Genomic DNA, 16,676 nt, shown 5'->3' with positions numbered 1-16,676 from the left:
AAAAAAAATAAATCTTTAAATAAATTTTTGTTTCGTAAAAAAATATTTTTATGGTTAAAAAGTTTTAAGATGTTTTTTTGTTTGACATTATTATTTTTTTGATTGAATACTCCTTTTTTTGTTTGACATGATTTTTTTTTTGATTGAATAATTATGAAACAAATCTAACTCCATACACCCCGACCAGATAAGGGGCCTTGTGTAAAGAGTGGGAGAGGATGCTCCGTGCGACCCGTTAATATTTTCGGAAAAACTCGGCCCCTAATTTCCAGCACTTAGTATTCGATGAGATCTCTGACTCATGAGCTTGTGGCTACCACTCGAATGAGCAGGATAGTTAAAAAAAAAAAAAATTAAAGTGGCACAGAGAGTAACGAGCGTAGCCCTCGCCGAGGTCGCAACCGTGGCAAATATGCTGAGCAAATCATCCGCCCTAGCTTCGGCACCACAGTAAATACACGTGCAGGTTACCAAGAGCAGCTACCCGGGCTCGTTTTGGAGATCCGACACCAACGATCCCCCACACCCCCCACTCCACCGTGCAGCAGAGTCACAGTCCACAAGCTGCGGCCACTTCAGATGAAGTGGTGTGAAAGAAGCAGCGCATTCACCACTCACTGCCTGAAAACAATGTTTCATTCAGCCCCTCTCTCCCGGTGAGAGAGGAGCCGCAGTCAGGCAGCTGCAGGAGTTCCAAACCCGTGGACGGCTGCAGTGCCTTGCTCAGGGGCAACATGTGGCAAAAGACTTCTTACACACGGGCTAATCTGTGCATGTTAGGGTGAAACATGTTTTATTGTTATATCGAGCATTGTTCTTTGGAAAAAGAGATTTCTTTCTTAACTGTTTCACAAACCACCCAAAGTTGACTACTTGTGCAAAAGCCGGAAGCGTTGTGCAATCCAACTACCTCTGCGTACTTTAGGATATTTTAGCCGCTCATACGTCAAAACGTTCAGCTCATTCAGAAGATGGGCAATATGACTTTTGTTTTTCAAAATATTCAACTTATTTTACAATTATTTTCCCACAGAAATACATTCAGTTCCTTTAGAAACATTGTAGCCTTTTGCTACTTTAAGCTTTAAGTTACAGTTTTCTTGCTTTTAGCTACTGTTTGGTACTTTTGGCTTTTAGCTCATGATGTGGTCATTTTACCATTTAGCTTGTGTTCTGCTTTTTTGTAGCTTTAACAACTTAGTTTAATAATTTCATTTAAGCAATGCCAATTTTTTGTGGTTGTTTATGGAAAGGCAAAGTACAACCCTATAATTTATTAGCTTGTAGTACTCTGAGTTGAAGTAATTGTCTTGATGACATGGAGGACTTTTTCAAGACTCTTACTAAATGTAGGGTCATCTAGGAAAAAGAAAAAGTCATCAATGAATCCCGACACCGATACGTGTAGCTTCAGTATTAATGACTCAGGGGCTGCAGAAAACAACTGAGGAAAAACTTCTGTCCGAGTGCATCGACTTCCTGGAAACTTTGCTTGCTTCTTTAAATAGCACACTTTGTTTTTTTTCCCCCCAGTTTGAGTGCAGGTTAAACAGATAAAACACATAAACAAGCTACAAAAACCAGAAACAAGCAGCTGAAAACTATATCTAACCATTGATGGAACTTAAGTTGTTAAATAGGCTGATATCAGTTTTTTTTTTAAAAAGGGGTGTCAAAACTATTTCTACAACGGGCTTCAGGTGGTGAAGAATCATCCAGCCTCGACAGAAACATATTCAAATATGGCACCATCCTGCTTCCTGTGATACAGGTGGCCATAAATCCAAAGAAGCTCTAATGAACACTGACAGGACTTTATATAAAATGCATGTTAAGACATTACAAAGAGGTAATTAACTATGAAAATAGCAGAAGAGAGCGGTCCTCCGGAGTGAACTTAAAACTCTAAAAGTTAATTTGCTTTGCCGAAGTCTGCTGGCTCTGTGTCAGAACAAAGTCTGCATTTATCCAGCTGAATCTTTTGAGAACATCAGTAAGATTAGGCGAACAGATTAAGGTTAGGACAAACTATTAGTTGTTTTCAGCGATGAGATTTTTTTGTTTTTGCTCCGTTCTGAATACTGACACTTGTTTAAGAACAGCTTGGCTGAAAACGAAACAGGCCTACTCCTGTCAGCAAAGACAAACAGCCAATATAACCTACAGCATGTGGTAACTGCCTGCTCATCAATATACCGTTCAGAGTGGCGCACACTGAGAATGATTATTTTTACTCCCACATGTTACTTTGCTTTGATGGTTAAATTTATTCTCCCCTCATTGGTGCTTTTCAAAGGCTGCAGTCATCACCGTTACAATTATCTTCAAACAAATGTTAATGGACACACGCATAAAAAAAAAGCCCTTCGTGCTGCAGAACTGATAAAGACTACATTGTAGTTACTACTCTGCAGAACAGCTAAGCGATACAAGCATTCATTTGTTAAACATGCAGTGAAGCAAATAACCAGCAGCTTCAGGTTTGGCAGGAACTGGGTTACAGAGGAGCAGGATGTGAGCTCTACTCCAGCCAGGTTTCAGTCACTGATCAGATTATTTATGCTGTTTGCGTCGAGTTACTAGATGCATAAATCAATCGGCAATCTTTCTTTTTCTTTCTGAGCCAAAGGAAACGCAGAGCTCGCATTTCTTCACTTTGAAGAGCAAAATGCAACAAGTGGTTGCCGGTTTGCACATCCACAAGATGTGACCCAACATCGGCGATCGCCTTTTACAGCTTCTCGCAACCCACTGATCGAATCGGCTGCATCGCTTCGAGAATCAGCTGCACTGTGTGGGGTTTTTTTTAGCTTCTAAGTCCGATCAGATCGCAGCGCTCTGATTGGATAAGGCACCGCAGTCAGTAACTTCCTTCGAGCCGGGCCACAACTGATTCTGTGTCACGTTTGAAGAGGCTGAAGGCTGACTGTGAAACCGGGGCGGCGCCGGTTGATGATGACTGATTGGTTAGGGTGGTATAGCACTCGGCTGCGACCGCTGGAGACAAATTCAGTGGCTCAAAATTGGGAGAAAACTGCGAGAAAATTGACAAATGTGTTTGCGATTAAGCGACCGGCGAAATGTTTGTCGTGTTTTGAGAGGCTGACTTTTGAAAATCAGCCTGTTTTTGTTTAAATAGCTGTATTCTGGGCCGTGCATGCTTTTTAGTTGCCTACATCGTGCCTGGCTCTCCGTTTATGACCTGCTGGAGTACACTTTCGGAATGAAAACAGGCAGATTTGGACCAGTTTTTAATTATTATTAATAATAATCAATATTACCACCCTTAGCTCAACATGTAGGTAATATGCAGTATGTTTGATTAATTTCATAGGTCAGAAAACACCATATGTTACAACTAAAAACACTACGAGAGCTGAAAATTGTTAAGCCTCACTTTCCTTTTAGTGATCTCCTTCATAAGGTTTACTTTATGAACTGTTTTTCTCATTGAAGTCTGATTTTAAATGAAACATCGCCGAGCCACAGCCGGCCTAAAAGGATGGCGTGAATAAACCGGCGGCTGCATTTTGTTTCCTTACCAGAGACACTTGCAGCAGCCGCACCAACAGAGGCAGCAGGTGTTGGGTCGAGGCTGTCCAGGGGCCTGGGGAGGGGCCTCGATGTGAGCCGCCTGCCTTTTTCTCATCTCCACTCCACTCACGCTGTGGGGCTTCGTGTCGGGCGCGTGCAGGAAACAAGCACAGGTAAATGTCATTCAAATTGTTCACGAGCGGACAGAGAAAACACTTTTGCTCCCCGGCGTTAAGTTAGCGAAGGGGAGAAAATAATGATGTATGGTGTTTGTTTTTAGAGAAAGATGAGGAGTGAGAGCGAGCGCTGAGGCAGGCCTGAGAGGATTCCCTTCCTTGTTTGGTACGAGGATTTCTGGCTTCACACCAAGTATTTCACTCAGCTTCCACAAACACACACACACACAAAAACACACTACACATGCATTTAATTGGCATGAACACAGACAGAAACAGGCTCAACATATCACAGACACATGTGCACAATAAAAGCGCAGATTAAAGCTTATTCGTATTAACCCGTTCAGCTCCTTCGAGATGATTTATTTCTGCGCTCTGCTGCTGCCTCAGAGCGTGCAACGTCCATCATCGGAGACACTTTCCTTAGCCTTAGCAGAAACTGTTCTTTGGTAAACTCAGGCAGAGTTTACTGCTCTGGTCTGATGGACTTTTTTATAATAAAAGGCCTAACATTCTTTGAAGGAATGCATATCGCCGGCTGCCTTTTGTGCCAGAGTTTTAAACTAAAAAAAATTTGATTTATAACCATTTTGGTCAAACATTGTAAATTATGTTTTGTGCAATCTCGTGCAGTTGGAGTACATGTTGTGGATATCTCTCAGCCATTATTACACCAAATTTTGTCTCAATGACTGTAAAAGTACTCGAGATGGAGCCATTTTTGTGTTTGCTAAGGTTGCTTAAAGGTAATCATTTTGGTTTTTATAAATCCATGCTTTTGTGACTGTTTCTAAAGTTAGCTTTAAAACCACTGTACAGCACAGTACAGCGACAACGCTGACATGCAGCAGTCCATATTAATGTTTACTGTCACCAGCAAGTTGGCATTTGCAAATTACATGCAAAGGACAAATGAAATAAAAAAAGGGTTCTCTCCCTTTAAATCCTAACTTCACTCTTCCAGGGTGAATACTTTGTCTACACAGCCAGTGCTCCTTATCTCCTCGTTGTTGAAGCCAGTCCCCCTTCTGATCCTTGAACTATAAATAACATTGTAATTCTGTCAGTCTGCCTTGTTAGAGCGACTAATATGCAACCTTCTCCCCATAATCAGCTAATTGCTCTGGATGTACGCGGAGCCCTCAACCAAAGTTTCCTTCGGCTCTTAATTCAAAACAACTCGGCGACCTGCAGCATAGGCTCTGGGAGGTCTGAAGAAAACACTCTTAAGGGGCTTGTAAACAAGCAGAGATCCACTTTAGTTTTGAAAAAAAAAAAAAATGGATAGAAAATAAAGACACTTGATGGCATTTTCAAGTGTTCTCAGCAACAACAAAAACCGAACTGGGACAGGGAGGCTATCAGGAGTGGGTTTTAAATGAAACAGGACCCAGTTTGCAGGTGTTTTACCCCACTTGGAAACTCCGACCTGTTTTGTTGCTGCTGCACAGATGAGGCTCAGTTCAGACATGTCACGAGGAGTTTAACTTTAAAAACACCGTTACAGACAAATATGGTACTTCTAACACTTTTTGGTTACTTTGAATAAAAACTCAAATCAGTTCAACTTCAGTCTGCATGTTCTGCTAAATAGGTGCCTTTTTTTCTAACACTTTCTCCACAAAAAAATCTAAAACAACTGAGTTTTTATCCTACAGCTTTTGGCTTAAAAAAATGTACCAACTGGATGTAGCACGGCTTCTCTTACCTGTAAAGTCATGATTCAAGTGTGACTTCTCAACACAGGACTTATAAATCCATGTAAAAATAGCCGTCAGCACCACAGAAAAGGTTTCTCCCTTCTTTATCATTTCCTCCACTGTGAACACATGTGATTCCCTACGACGGTGATACACGGGGAGGTGTGCCTGAGGCGACCTGCCTGATATGCAAACGAAGTCACCTGACCAGCGGAGCGGCCACCAGTTATTCAGCAACCAGGTAGCGCCGGTGGAAAACAGGCCGCTGGATGCAAATGAGAGAAAGGGTTTGGTTTCGTTCCAAACTGGGAGAAGCGGCCACATTGACAGCATATGCAAATGTGGGTTGGAAATACAAATAGGCAAAGGTGAGTGGGTGGGTGGGATAAAAACAAAATAAAAAACAAATTTTGACAAAATTAAAAGATGGCCGCGGGTTCCGTGAAACCTCCCCGGTTTTCGAAAGTATCTCAACATCTTTGCACGCTTTGCACATTGGCTCAACCTGGGATGAGATGAAAATTGGATGTAAATACATTAAAGATGATTATCCAACCTGTCATCTTTACCTGGAAGCCTTCCCTTTGCTTCATGGGCCTGTTTGCAAGTTCTACCACTGTCTAGTTTTTCTCTTTGACGACCTAAAGGTGCCAGAAGTAACACAGGAGAAGAAGATCTTATGTCGTAAGATAGAGCATACTTGGACGTGTCAGCTTTCTAGGTTTTCTAAGTAGCAGAAATCAAACATGTAGTAATAGTGCTATAATGAAAAAGGCTCATTCATGAAAAGTGTTAAAATAAGAGAAACTGGGGTTTTAATCTTCATCATTTGACTCATTAACTCTTTCTCATTTAAAAAGACAAAAAAAGCTCAAGTATTTCTGGGATTTCTTTTCTTAACGTGGGAAAATTTTTGCCATTTTTGTCTGCTTTAGATGTCAAAACAGCCCCGACTTCAAAACAAACGTAAATAAAATACTGACTTTTTTTTTTTCATTTTTTGTTTCGGTTCTCAAACATGTTTGTGTCTTGGCTTTTTTTCCGAAAAAAAAAGAGAAACACAAGTCTAAAACTTAACGTTTTGTTTTTCTTCCACAGCATAAACGCCTGCTTGTTATCAGACGTTATAGTTGTTGTGGATCCAAACTTTTTTTTCTTCCCACCACAAAAGAAGTTTCAGAATCAGTCGATGATTAAACCGTCAACGCTGATACAAAACTGCAGTGTCTGCCTACACACTGGTAATGGTCCATTTGAAAGTGTAAAGCCTGGAATTAAGGGCGTTTATTTGTAGGGGTATAGGTTGTGATCCATCGTGATGCAGAAATTTTGAATCAATTTTAAAAAAAATGTCAATAATTGATTATTCCTTAATGTCAGTAATGCCATGTTGAGGAATGCAAAAGGCAGAACTCTGAAGTGCAGAAGCGCAGCGCCCGGACCGTTACGTTGTGCAACGAGGCTGACCGAGGCGTGGAACGGCACCTTCTGTATTAAAAGAAAGTGTTTTAAAGTATTTTATGAAGTTTAAGAGGGGAAAAGGACGTTGACAAGAATCTAATCAAATGGAATCGTGAGGTGCCTGAAGATTTCCACCCTTGATTTTTCAAAGATTATATTTAAGGTTTTTGCTACATTCTGTTACCTAAAATGAAACCTCTGAAACCACAAACACAAACTGTCCATATCACTCACGCCATCAAGCATTTGAACCGGAAACAATATTTTTAGATGCTAAACTGAACAGCTGAATGCCTCCTTGGGATGCCCGAGTAATGTCAGACAAACCTTGAAAACTTACCATGAATTAACGAGCGCCTAAACACAGGTCAGACGGAGCAGTCATGGCGTGAGGTAATAGGTTGCCGGACGATAGCAAGCTGGCTGACAGAGCGACTGACTGGCGGGCGGTCCGAGTGTCCTTCCGGCGAGCGGACTGGCTGTTTTTGGTTTGCTGGAGACGCGGGTCGAGGTGAGGAGGTTCTTTTCGCCGCGGGGAAGAGAGGATACTGGTGTCACCATCCCTGACCGGAGCGGCACAGAATGAGACCCACGAGCTGAGCTGAGACGTGAGGACTTTTCCTCCCCTTTGTTTCCTTATTCCACCTTCTTCTCCTACTCTCGCCGCTGCCCTCTAGTCTTCCTTGGATCTGGGTGAAAGGATCATTTATGGATGTGAGAGTGCAGAGGGGCGGTGAACGTACAGCATCTGAAAAACACAGAGGAAAGGAAAAAAATACTTGTTTTATAACGTAAAGATGAAGACTTCAGTGACAGGGAAGCTAAACTTTTTATCAAATAAACACGCAAAGATGCTATTAGGAGTAAAACCTGAACTAAAAAATAAAAATTGGCACCAATAAATATAAAGTAGAATCTACAATTCTTACATCTTTTTATGGACAAATAGAGTTTATAACACCTAATATTCATACACTTGTACTCAATCTTTTTTTGTTGTTTTAAACTAAGCCTTAAACTGAAATTAATGTTTGACCTAAACAGTCTTTTCACCATCCGTAAATACTTTAAGATGTGGACGACATTGCCCAATAATAAAGGGGAAGATAATTGGAGAGTTTATTGCAAGAAGTTAGCATTTTGGAAGGCGGCCATGTCGAAATTAGGGAGATTCACAACTTGTAAAAGCTGAATTTTTTAACAAATTAGGCAACCGATGTGAAAAGAAACCTACCACAGAGGAAACCCACAGTCAGAACATTTGACACCTCTTTGTTCCTTAAATTGTGGTGATGTGGCACCTTCCCACAGGGTTGTGCAGAGGTATTAATGCAGAAACTATCACACTAAAATAAAAGAAATGTTGTAACTCCATCAGTACATGGAACCTTCTTTTACTCCCTCCCTCCAAACAGCAGACGCTTTTACAGTTGGGTAAAAGCTGCTTCACGGTTGATTCCTAGTCTGTGACTTTTGGGTACCTCTGCCCAAAAAAGAGGGGGGGGGGGGGCCAGGGACATGGACTAAAGGTTCTCAGTCCCTGGCTGAAGTTCATCCAGTCAAAGTGTGTTGTTTACATTTGGCAGGTTTGGAGGTTAATCGACGACAGTTTCATGCACGTTTTGCTCTTTTTTTTTTTTTTTTTTTTTTTTTTTTTCACATTCACAGATAAATTTAACAACTTCCCCAAAGTCTGCACGTTGTCTGCAGTTTTACTTTTACAAAGAAAAAAAAATATATATTTTTAACACTTCTGTTTAACAAGTTCTTTTTGTGCACACACATAAACTAACACTTATGTAACGTTAAAAGCCAAAAGGCTAACAACACATGAAAAGAGGAAATGAAGTCGTCTTCCTAAACGATATTATCTGTTGTATTTAACAATAATCATACTGAGGTTAAAAAAAAGGATTTTAAGTGCAGCCTAACAATGTTATATGTTTAATTTAGCTACTAAGAGAAGCCTTAGAGTGACAGCTCAGGTCTTGTGAGACGGGGTCTATTGGAAAGGGTATGAACAAATATCTTACCTGCTGCATATCATTTGTTTAGCTTAATTCTGACCGGATTTACGAGCTAACGGCCAGTCTGAGTCTTTTTCCCATTACAGTCATCTATATAGAGTATTATGGTTCTCTGCAAACACAAATAGCAGCAACAAAACGAAGATTTAAGGACTTTAGTTGTTTTAAGACTGCAGAAATTCTGTGGCCCAGTTGTTAGCTCGTCAATCCGGTCAGAATCAAACTCTATCCATTCTTTTACTTTACCAGTTTTTTCTTTAAGGGTCACGGCGAGATGGTGCCTATCTGTCTGTGCGAGACGCGGGAGGGGGACACCCTGGACAAGTCCATCGCAGGGACACACAGAGACAAACAAGACCATTCACGCTCTCATATACACCTAGGGACGATTCAGAGTTACCCTTTAACCTGACACGTGTTTTTGTTCTGTAGTTTGTCAGCTAGCAAAATATCATGATCTAATGACCCTTTCAGAAACTAGTTATTGGACGTACATCTACAATCGATCACCGTTTCGAGTCAAGCCAATTCAAGATGCCCGCCACAGACAACCAATCCTAGAAAACCCCAAAATGGCTACAATTCAGTCAATATTTCAGACATTAGGCTAAAACTTGGTGTGGTTGTAGCAGAAAGTCAACCCTAAAACATATATTGAGCGTGCACATCACAATACTGTCGAGGTTTGACCAAAAACGTCACTTTTCAACACAAGATGACCTTTGTTTAAAGCCCAGGGAACACGAAAGGCGGCAGGCGATATGCATCCCTTCTTTGCAAAGATTGCCGGGCCTCAATCGTGCTCTTCCTGACTTCTGACTCTAGGAGCCCAAGCGACCGAAAATGTTGGAATAAAAGACAAATTAACCTCACGTCCCATTTCCCCACATCTCATTCCAAGCCCTTCTCCAGTTCTGGCATGACTTAGACACATCGCCCCGCACTTGGAGAGGAGCACCTCAGGAATGGTGTGGGAGTATGAGGAAAGTTTGCAGGCTGCAGGAATCAGAAGCGATGAAGCCTTTTGGAAGCACTTTAGGATTGGCCCGAGTGACTGAAAAGCTACATCAAACCTCCAGCGTGAGCCCAAAACATCACATCTTCTATTCTGAAATGACTGACCTTAGTGTTAAAGCTGCTTTATGGAAAACACGCTCAGGTGAAATGTCTCCCAAGTGTGTTGATAAGACAGCTGTCAGGGTTGCTCACCCTGTCTAACAAAGTGAATGGGTTTCATCAGGAAGCCTCCCAGGATGTAGCTGCAACATAACCTGAGTTCCTCTGACTCAACACACCCATGGGGAACTGCAGTGTGGGTGTTCCTTCAGCTGTGCGCTGCAGGAGCGCCGTGTAATGCGTGGAAACATCACAGGAAACGAAATAAAATAAAGCAATGCCATACAGCCCTCTGATGGAGTACCAAGAGGGCTGTCGCAGCCCGGGAATCTGCCCGAAAGGCCCGTGCATATCTTCAGATAACAAGCAGAGAAGCTGCCCGTAGCAAGCCCCCTCCGTGCACCACTAGCTCTGCTGGGGTTAGCTTGTTTCACAGCCCAACCCCAGCCACAGAGAGGGATGTTCGGTGCTGGCTGTCACACAGACACCCTTCACAAACGAAACACCACCCACTTCCTCGCTGCTAGCTCCGGAGCCGCTATCTCAGGCAGCGGCAGGAGGAGGAGGAGGTGGAGGAAGAGGCGGCAGCTAGCAGCCGAGCTAACGTCAGCTAGCCCAGCCTGAGCGGAGCGTTAGCGCGGAATAACCCGGATCTTACCGCTTTGCGTCGGGCTGTCAGCGTCCTAGAGCGACAGGCACGAAGGCGCGGCGTTCCGACGCTCACTCAACAGCACCGCAAACGGGACTCCCGCGGCGTAAAGTCCATCTCCGCTGTGTCTTTTCTCTGCCATTCGCCCCACTTCAGCACCAATTGCCACCGAGCCCCTGGATGCACTGCGCAGGCGCGCTGCCGCCGCCGCCGCCGCCGCTCTGAGGCTGCAGTTGGAGAGAGGATGCGCTGCTGAGGCTCCACACACACACACACACACACACACACGATCATGACATCCCTGCTGCACGACAACCACACCACTACACACCTACATACACTACATTAGGATTTTTTTTTTTTGGTTATTTATTCTAACATCAAGACTCCAGTGAACTTAAAGGCAGAGAAAGTGAGGGAGTAAAGTTAGTTATTCAGAAACCCTTATTTAAAGATTCGCTCTGCAAACTATGAAATCAGACAGGACACAAAGGTTATCCTGAACTATATCAGGTGGTGCCATTTGACAGAGTTTAAGCCAGTAGTTTTCCAGATATATTGATATGCAGTTTGTAAATGCGGGTACGCACTCAATGTAAACAAAGCACTTTTATCTGCTTGTTTTACTCAGTAGATCTAAATATGTACCAAGCCATCAAAAATCTATTTTTTTTTGTTTCTGTTTCTGTAGGTAAACAAACTGAACGAGGTAGCTGGCAGCAGTTCGCAAATTTTGCTTACAGAATTGAAATTTAAGGACACATTAACCATCAAAATTCAAAAAAAAAAAAAAAAAGTGAAGATTTTGTTTCTTACTTTATGGTATGTTTTTTTGACTGGTCTTCAATCCATTGCGATAAGTATCTTTAATAAAAAATTAAAAAAATAATAAAGTAAAAGGCTTTTATAGACAGGCCAGCACACAAAGAACCATGTTTGTTATTTAAAAGGACTTTCAACAAGAAAAAAAGGGTTAATAATGTTAAATATCACTGCATTGGAAAACAAAGCTGACTGAGTGCAGTTTCCATCCATCCAGCCCATAAAAAAAATCTTTTGCATCTGTCTTTTAGTCTCAAACACTTTATCATGATTTTATGTGTCATGATAAAGTCATTACATTTGGTTTAAATATTTTTTTCAGTAATAAAGCTTTACTCAGAATATATGAAATGCTGCCTTTATATATATATATATATATATATATATATATATATATATAATTATTATTATTATTTTTTTTGCCTGTTAAAGTGCATCTGCATCGAGAAGAACCAAATCCTGGGAGACATTCTGGTAGCTGAAAGTAATAAAGTAATCAAATCCACTGGTAACACAAGGGGGCACCAAAACTCTGTCCTGTCCCAGCCACACTCCCAACACACACACACACACACACACACACACACACACACACACACCTCCACCTATACAGCATTACACTTCTAAACCCTAGGATGGAAAATGACAAACAGAAGAGCTGCTCCAGTGACAATTAGATCTTCGTGCAGATCAACAACTCTTCCCTTTCAGACCTGCATGCCCAAAAAAGGTGTAATTAAAGAAGCAGCTTATCTGAACTGAATGATACGAATGACTCTTTAAACAGATAATGTGTTCTGTATTTAGAGATGGATGAGAGAGAGAGATGGGGGGGGGGTGTTGGGGTTCTGTCAGGGGGATTGTAAAAAGGTCCAGTACCTTTTGGGCGAATGTTACGAGTGGAAGACCACCAGTGGCTCATTAGTTGGATCTAAAGCAGCTTCTTGTTTTCTTCTCCCACTCAGGATGATTGGACTGACTTGCATGTGCAAAGGTCAAGAGCTACAGAAGGGTTCTGCAGCCTTCAAATGAAGGTCCAGTATTCCTTAAAGGAACGCATATCGCCCACTGCTTTCAGTGCTGGAGGACAAAATCTTATTATGGAAAGGGACAGAGTTATAGCGGTTTTGGTCAAGCGATCTCACATGATATGGTGAAATCTTGCTAAGTGTGTCAGTGCTCACAGTATATGTGTGGAATAACTACCTGCCACTATTACATTAGATTTAGCTCAAAATCTGTAAATGTGACTATGTTATAGCCATTTTTGAGTTGTCTAAGGTCAGTTAGCATCTTAAATTGGGTTTAAGTAAAGTCCCCCCAGTGGTTCATGAGATATTTTGCTAACAGACAAACAGGGTTGATTCCAACAGTTAATGCCAAAGCTTTAGACAAAAATATTGCACATTGTGTAGCGCTCGAGGTATATATCTGGGATGATGCTCATCTATGACCACACCAAATCTTAGGTCTGTATCTGTAAAATTAGCTGAGTTTAAGTTTTTTTGTGTCTCTTAAGGTCGGTTGGCTGTGGCGGCCATCTTAAATTGGATTGTCTCATTAAGAATCGTTACAATTCGTCCACTGGTTCAAGAGATTTTTTGCTAACAGACAGAGTTGACTACAACAGGTAATGGTAAAGTTTTGAAAGTAATTTCATTCGATTAATTGGTGCTTGGAGCATGCGTTGAGGATGACTCTCAGCTACTACCGCAGCAGATTTGAGCTTAATATCTGTCAAATTGAGTTATAGCCATTTTTGTGATTGCTAAAGTCGCTAAGCTGTGGTGGCCATCTTAGATCAGGTTGACTCCAAAGTTGTAGCCGTAAACCCTTTACTTTTTTGTGAGTTTCATTAAAATCTGCCCACTGGTCCATTAGATATTTTCAGACCGTTCTTTGGAAACGTCCTCCTTTCTTTTCTACATCACAGTGATGCGACAGGCTGCTCTGTGCAACCATTACTGGAGTTCTGCAGAACCAACAATCCGAGGTGGAAAACAAGAGACGTGAGCAAGTCAGGGAACAAAATCTACATTCTCTAGTATGTTTTGATCCAACTAAGTAGGAGACTTTCTTGGTGATTATTACCCTGAACAGGTGAAGACCTTATCCTGCAGTTCCAAATGTTATTCATTAGAATATATGCAAAGATCAGCCACTTTATAAGAAAAGGAGAAAGAAAAACCACTAATCATCTCTTTTCAGGGCAGTGTTCTGCTAAAAGTCACTGGGTTCTGGGTCGTGGGTGCTTTTATTTTCAACCGCCCACATACTCACTCCCACAGCCTGAGCTCAGCCTTGATGAGAGCGATGCAGCCTGAAAGGCCTTTTGCCAATTAGAAATCTTCTCTCTGCACAATACGAGCTCAGAGGGTACGCTGAAGAGCCCTGAGGATTCAAAGTGTTGACCCTGCCTCCGAACGCCCCGTATCTCAGTCAGACTGCGCATTTGCAGGAGGGTTCCGTACGAGCCTCGACGGTTCTATGACTATCTTTGTGTCAGATACCACTTAACATCCCAGAAGCGCAGAGTCCAAGGTCTGTTTTGGTAAGAAACGGCTTTAATGCTGATGAGCAAAGAAAAAAAAAGTGATGAAATTAAGTAAAAATAAAGTAATTTAGAAGAAAGCATCTTGTGAACAAGTGGATTTTAATAAAACCAACAGAAAGTAGTCATTGGTTGTATCTACAACGGATTTTGTCACAATAGTCTCTGTTGATCCGTAGAAATGTAGGCATAATGCATGCGAACACTGGCTTCACTTCTTGGACCTTGATGCATCTCATCTCATTATATCAGCCTGTTAGGAATAACAAACCAATATAATCTACTCATCCAAAATAATTATCTTTTTTTTGTGTGTAAAATGCTTTTTTTTTCATCTGTACACTAAGATGCATTTGGACTTCCCAGTAAATGACAATAAAATTGTATTAAACCTGCTTTAAACTCAATCTGAATGGTGCACCAGCTGAAAGGGTAACTTTATTTTCCTCATGCCGCCAGGATAAATGTAAGGATAAAAAAACAAAACAAAATAATCTACAGACCTCAATATCAGCCCCACTCTAAAACATGTCTATTGTTATCTTTTCAGCGTGATCTTTGTGTTTGTTTGATTTATCGGTCCGAGTCCAGAAAGCCTCCTGGGGCTTTTCTGGGGTGAATTTGTTTGGTTGTGTATACAAGTGTGTGTTTGTGTGTGTGTGTGTGTACGAGTCAGCAAGATAAAGAGAGGAAGAGACAGAAAAAAGGCAATGGATATAACAACAGGAGAAAGACTGAGGAACAGTAGCCTGCGGCCATATTTATTGTACCTATCAGGTCGTCTGAAAGTTTCACAGTGAAGCAATGGGAGCTGAACCCAGATTTCCAGGAGCAGGAAGTACAGCTCTGACAAATCAATAATTCCAAACTGCAGTAAATGTCTGTTCTCCTCTTTGTGCTGAGAAACACAAGCTTTTAATATTTTCCTAGATAATTATAAAAGAGTACATTCAGTTCATGTATGTCAACGCCGTTTCACCGACAGTATTCTCTCTGAGTACGTTGCATGTAGGTGTTATGTTATAAGCTTACACACACACTCACACACACCAACCACCACAACAACTCGTTGGCATTACATGTGAATAACCTCTCACCAAATGAGTCGCACTCAAAGCCTCCTGCTCAGTAATGCATTCAGTCCTCAGCGCAGCTCCTCTTCTCAGTAATGGATTGGAAAACTGCCAAGACAACTGTGACGGTTTTATTCTTATGTCATAAAACAGGAGATAATGAGGCCTAATAACTGCTCTGCCTCTTATAAAACTGGATTATATATTTCTTGGAAATTTCACCAGGTCAATATTACATAGACCAGTCTTAATTTATTACTTATATTTTACTTTATTTAAACACGGATCAGCTTCAGACCACCTAATAATTATATTTTTTGTCAGAAGCCTGACAGAAAGTGAGAATTCTCAAAAAAGGAAAACTTTATTTTTTATAGGGCTTTTTAGCAGTGTGTCATCAAGGACTGTGTTACAAGTCTGTGCACTAATTTGGTTCACAATGTTTTTATTCCCAGTGAGCGTATCATGAAGCCTTCCGCTAATGCCACTGGGTTTATATTTGTGGTTTTAATAAACTGCCCCTACAATCATCTTCAGATGGAAAATAACGCTAATAACGTTTGTTAGTTAAAATCCCTTTTTTTCCACACAGAAGCGTTAAAACATGCCAAATGCTTAAAAATAACAAAACATAGTAAATAAAATGCCTAACAGTTTTTGAAGGGATGCACGTTACCTGCCACATTTCTTGCCAGAGTTATCAGGATCATCTTATGTTGCAATATTGTGTGTGTTGAGAATGACTCTCAGCTACTACTGCAACAAATTTGAGCTCAATATCTGTAAATTTGACTGAGTTACAGCCATTTCTGTGTTGGCTAATGTTGGTTAGTCGTGGCGGCCATCTTCAATCAGACTGACTCCAAAAATGAATCAGTTGTGTAGGGATCTGGGTTTTTAGCCCCGCCTTGGGGCGGCACCTCTAGTTCCTACTTTCACAGGGGATCCAGATCAGGATAATGAAGACTGCCAGTACTTAAGCATCCAGTTGAGACCAGACCTTCGCTGGAGCATCGAACCTCCTGGGTTAGATTCGCAGCCACTGTTTCTAACCAAGATTGGTAACTTTTTGACTACGTTCTCTATGCCTCTTGTTTATAGATTCTTTGCCACGTCACGGAGCTGTGGGTTCACGGATACTTACCTCGGACACTTGGATACTCACCTGGACAGGATTACTGGCTTATCAACTCCTGGATCACCTAAACGCCTCCTTCATCTCCTCCTCGCCACTGGACACCTCCTGGACCTGTAAGATCAAAAGAACAAGAATTAAACCATCTTGCAGTGCTCAGCTGATAGTAGGATTGGTGCCCGAGACTCACCCTGTTCCTCTTGCTTTCCAGATCCTACCACGAAGCACGCACTGTATATAAGTCACCTTGTAAATAAACACACTAACCTTCAGCTGTTGTCTCCGTGTCTGGTTTTGGTCTTGCTCTCTGGACAAAATTACCCCGCGTTCTTGTCAAGTTGTAAACGTGCAACCAATGATTACTTTCTGAAAGTTTCAATAAAACCTGCAAAGTGGTTTGGGAGATGTTTTGTTAACAGACAAACACAG

General features: G+C 41.5%; 1 protein-coding gene across 3 annotated transcripts in view; it reads right to left on the bottom strand.

Moving 5' to 3' along the window:
• rgs17 (regulator of G protein signaling 17) overlaps window positions 1–10,865 on the bottom strand; it is a 21,298-nt gene extending 10,433 nt beyond the window's left edge. For 2 of the 3 annotated variants that reach the window (XR_003039801.2, XM_017431845.3), the window contains exons 1-2: window positions 5,422–5,544; window positions 3,543–3,673 (exon numbers count right to left, since the gene is read on the bottom strand). Coding sequence is in view for 2 of the 3 variants with exons in the window: in XM_017431845.3 (XP_017287334.1) it covers window positions 3,543–3,673; window positions 5,422–5,433 (143 nt within the window). In the remaining variant the exon portion in view is untranslated. Of the gene's footprint in view, window positions 1–3,542; window positions 3,674–5,421; window positions 5,545–7,214; window positions 7,623–10,675 lie in introns of those variants that run through there. The other variant, XM_017431855.3, reaches the window with a different exon arrangement.
• Window positions 10,866–16,676: the final 5,811 nt, after the last annotated feature.

Source organism: Kryptolebias marmoratus, linkage group LG22, assembly GCF_001649575.2.
Source record: "Kryptolebias marmoratus isolate JLee-2015 linkage group LG22, ASM164957v2, whole genome shotgun sequence".
Classification (NCBI taxonomy): Eukaryota; Metazoa; Chordata; class Actinopteri; order Cyprinodontiformes; family Rivulidae; genus Kryptolebias; species Kryptolebias marmoratus.
The sequence above is the reverse complement of the archived record's forward strand: the minus strand, read 5'-3'. Positions and strand labels throughout refer to the sequence as shown.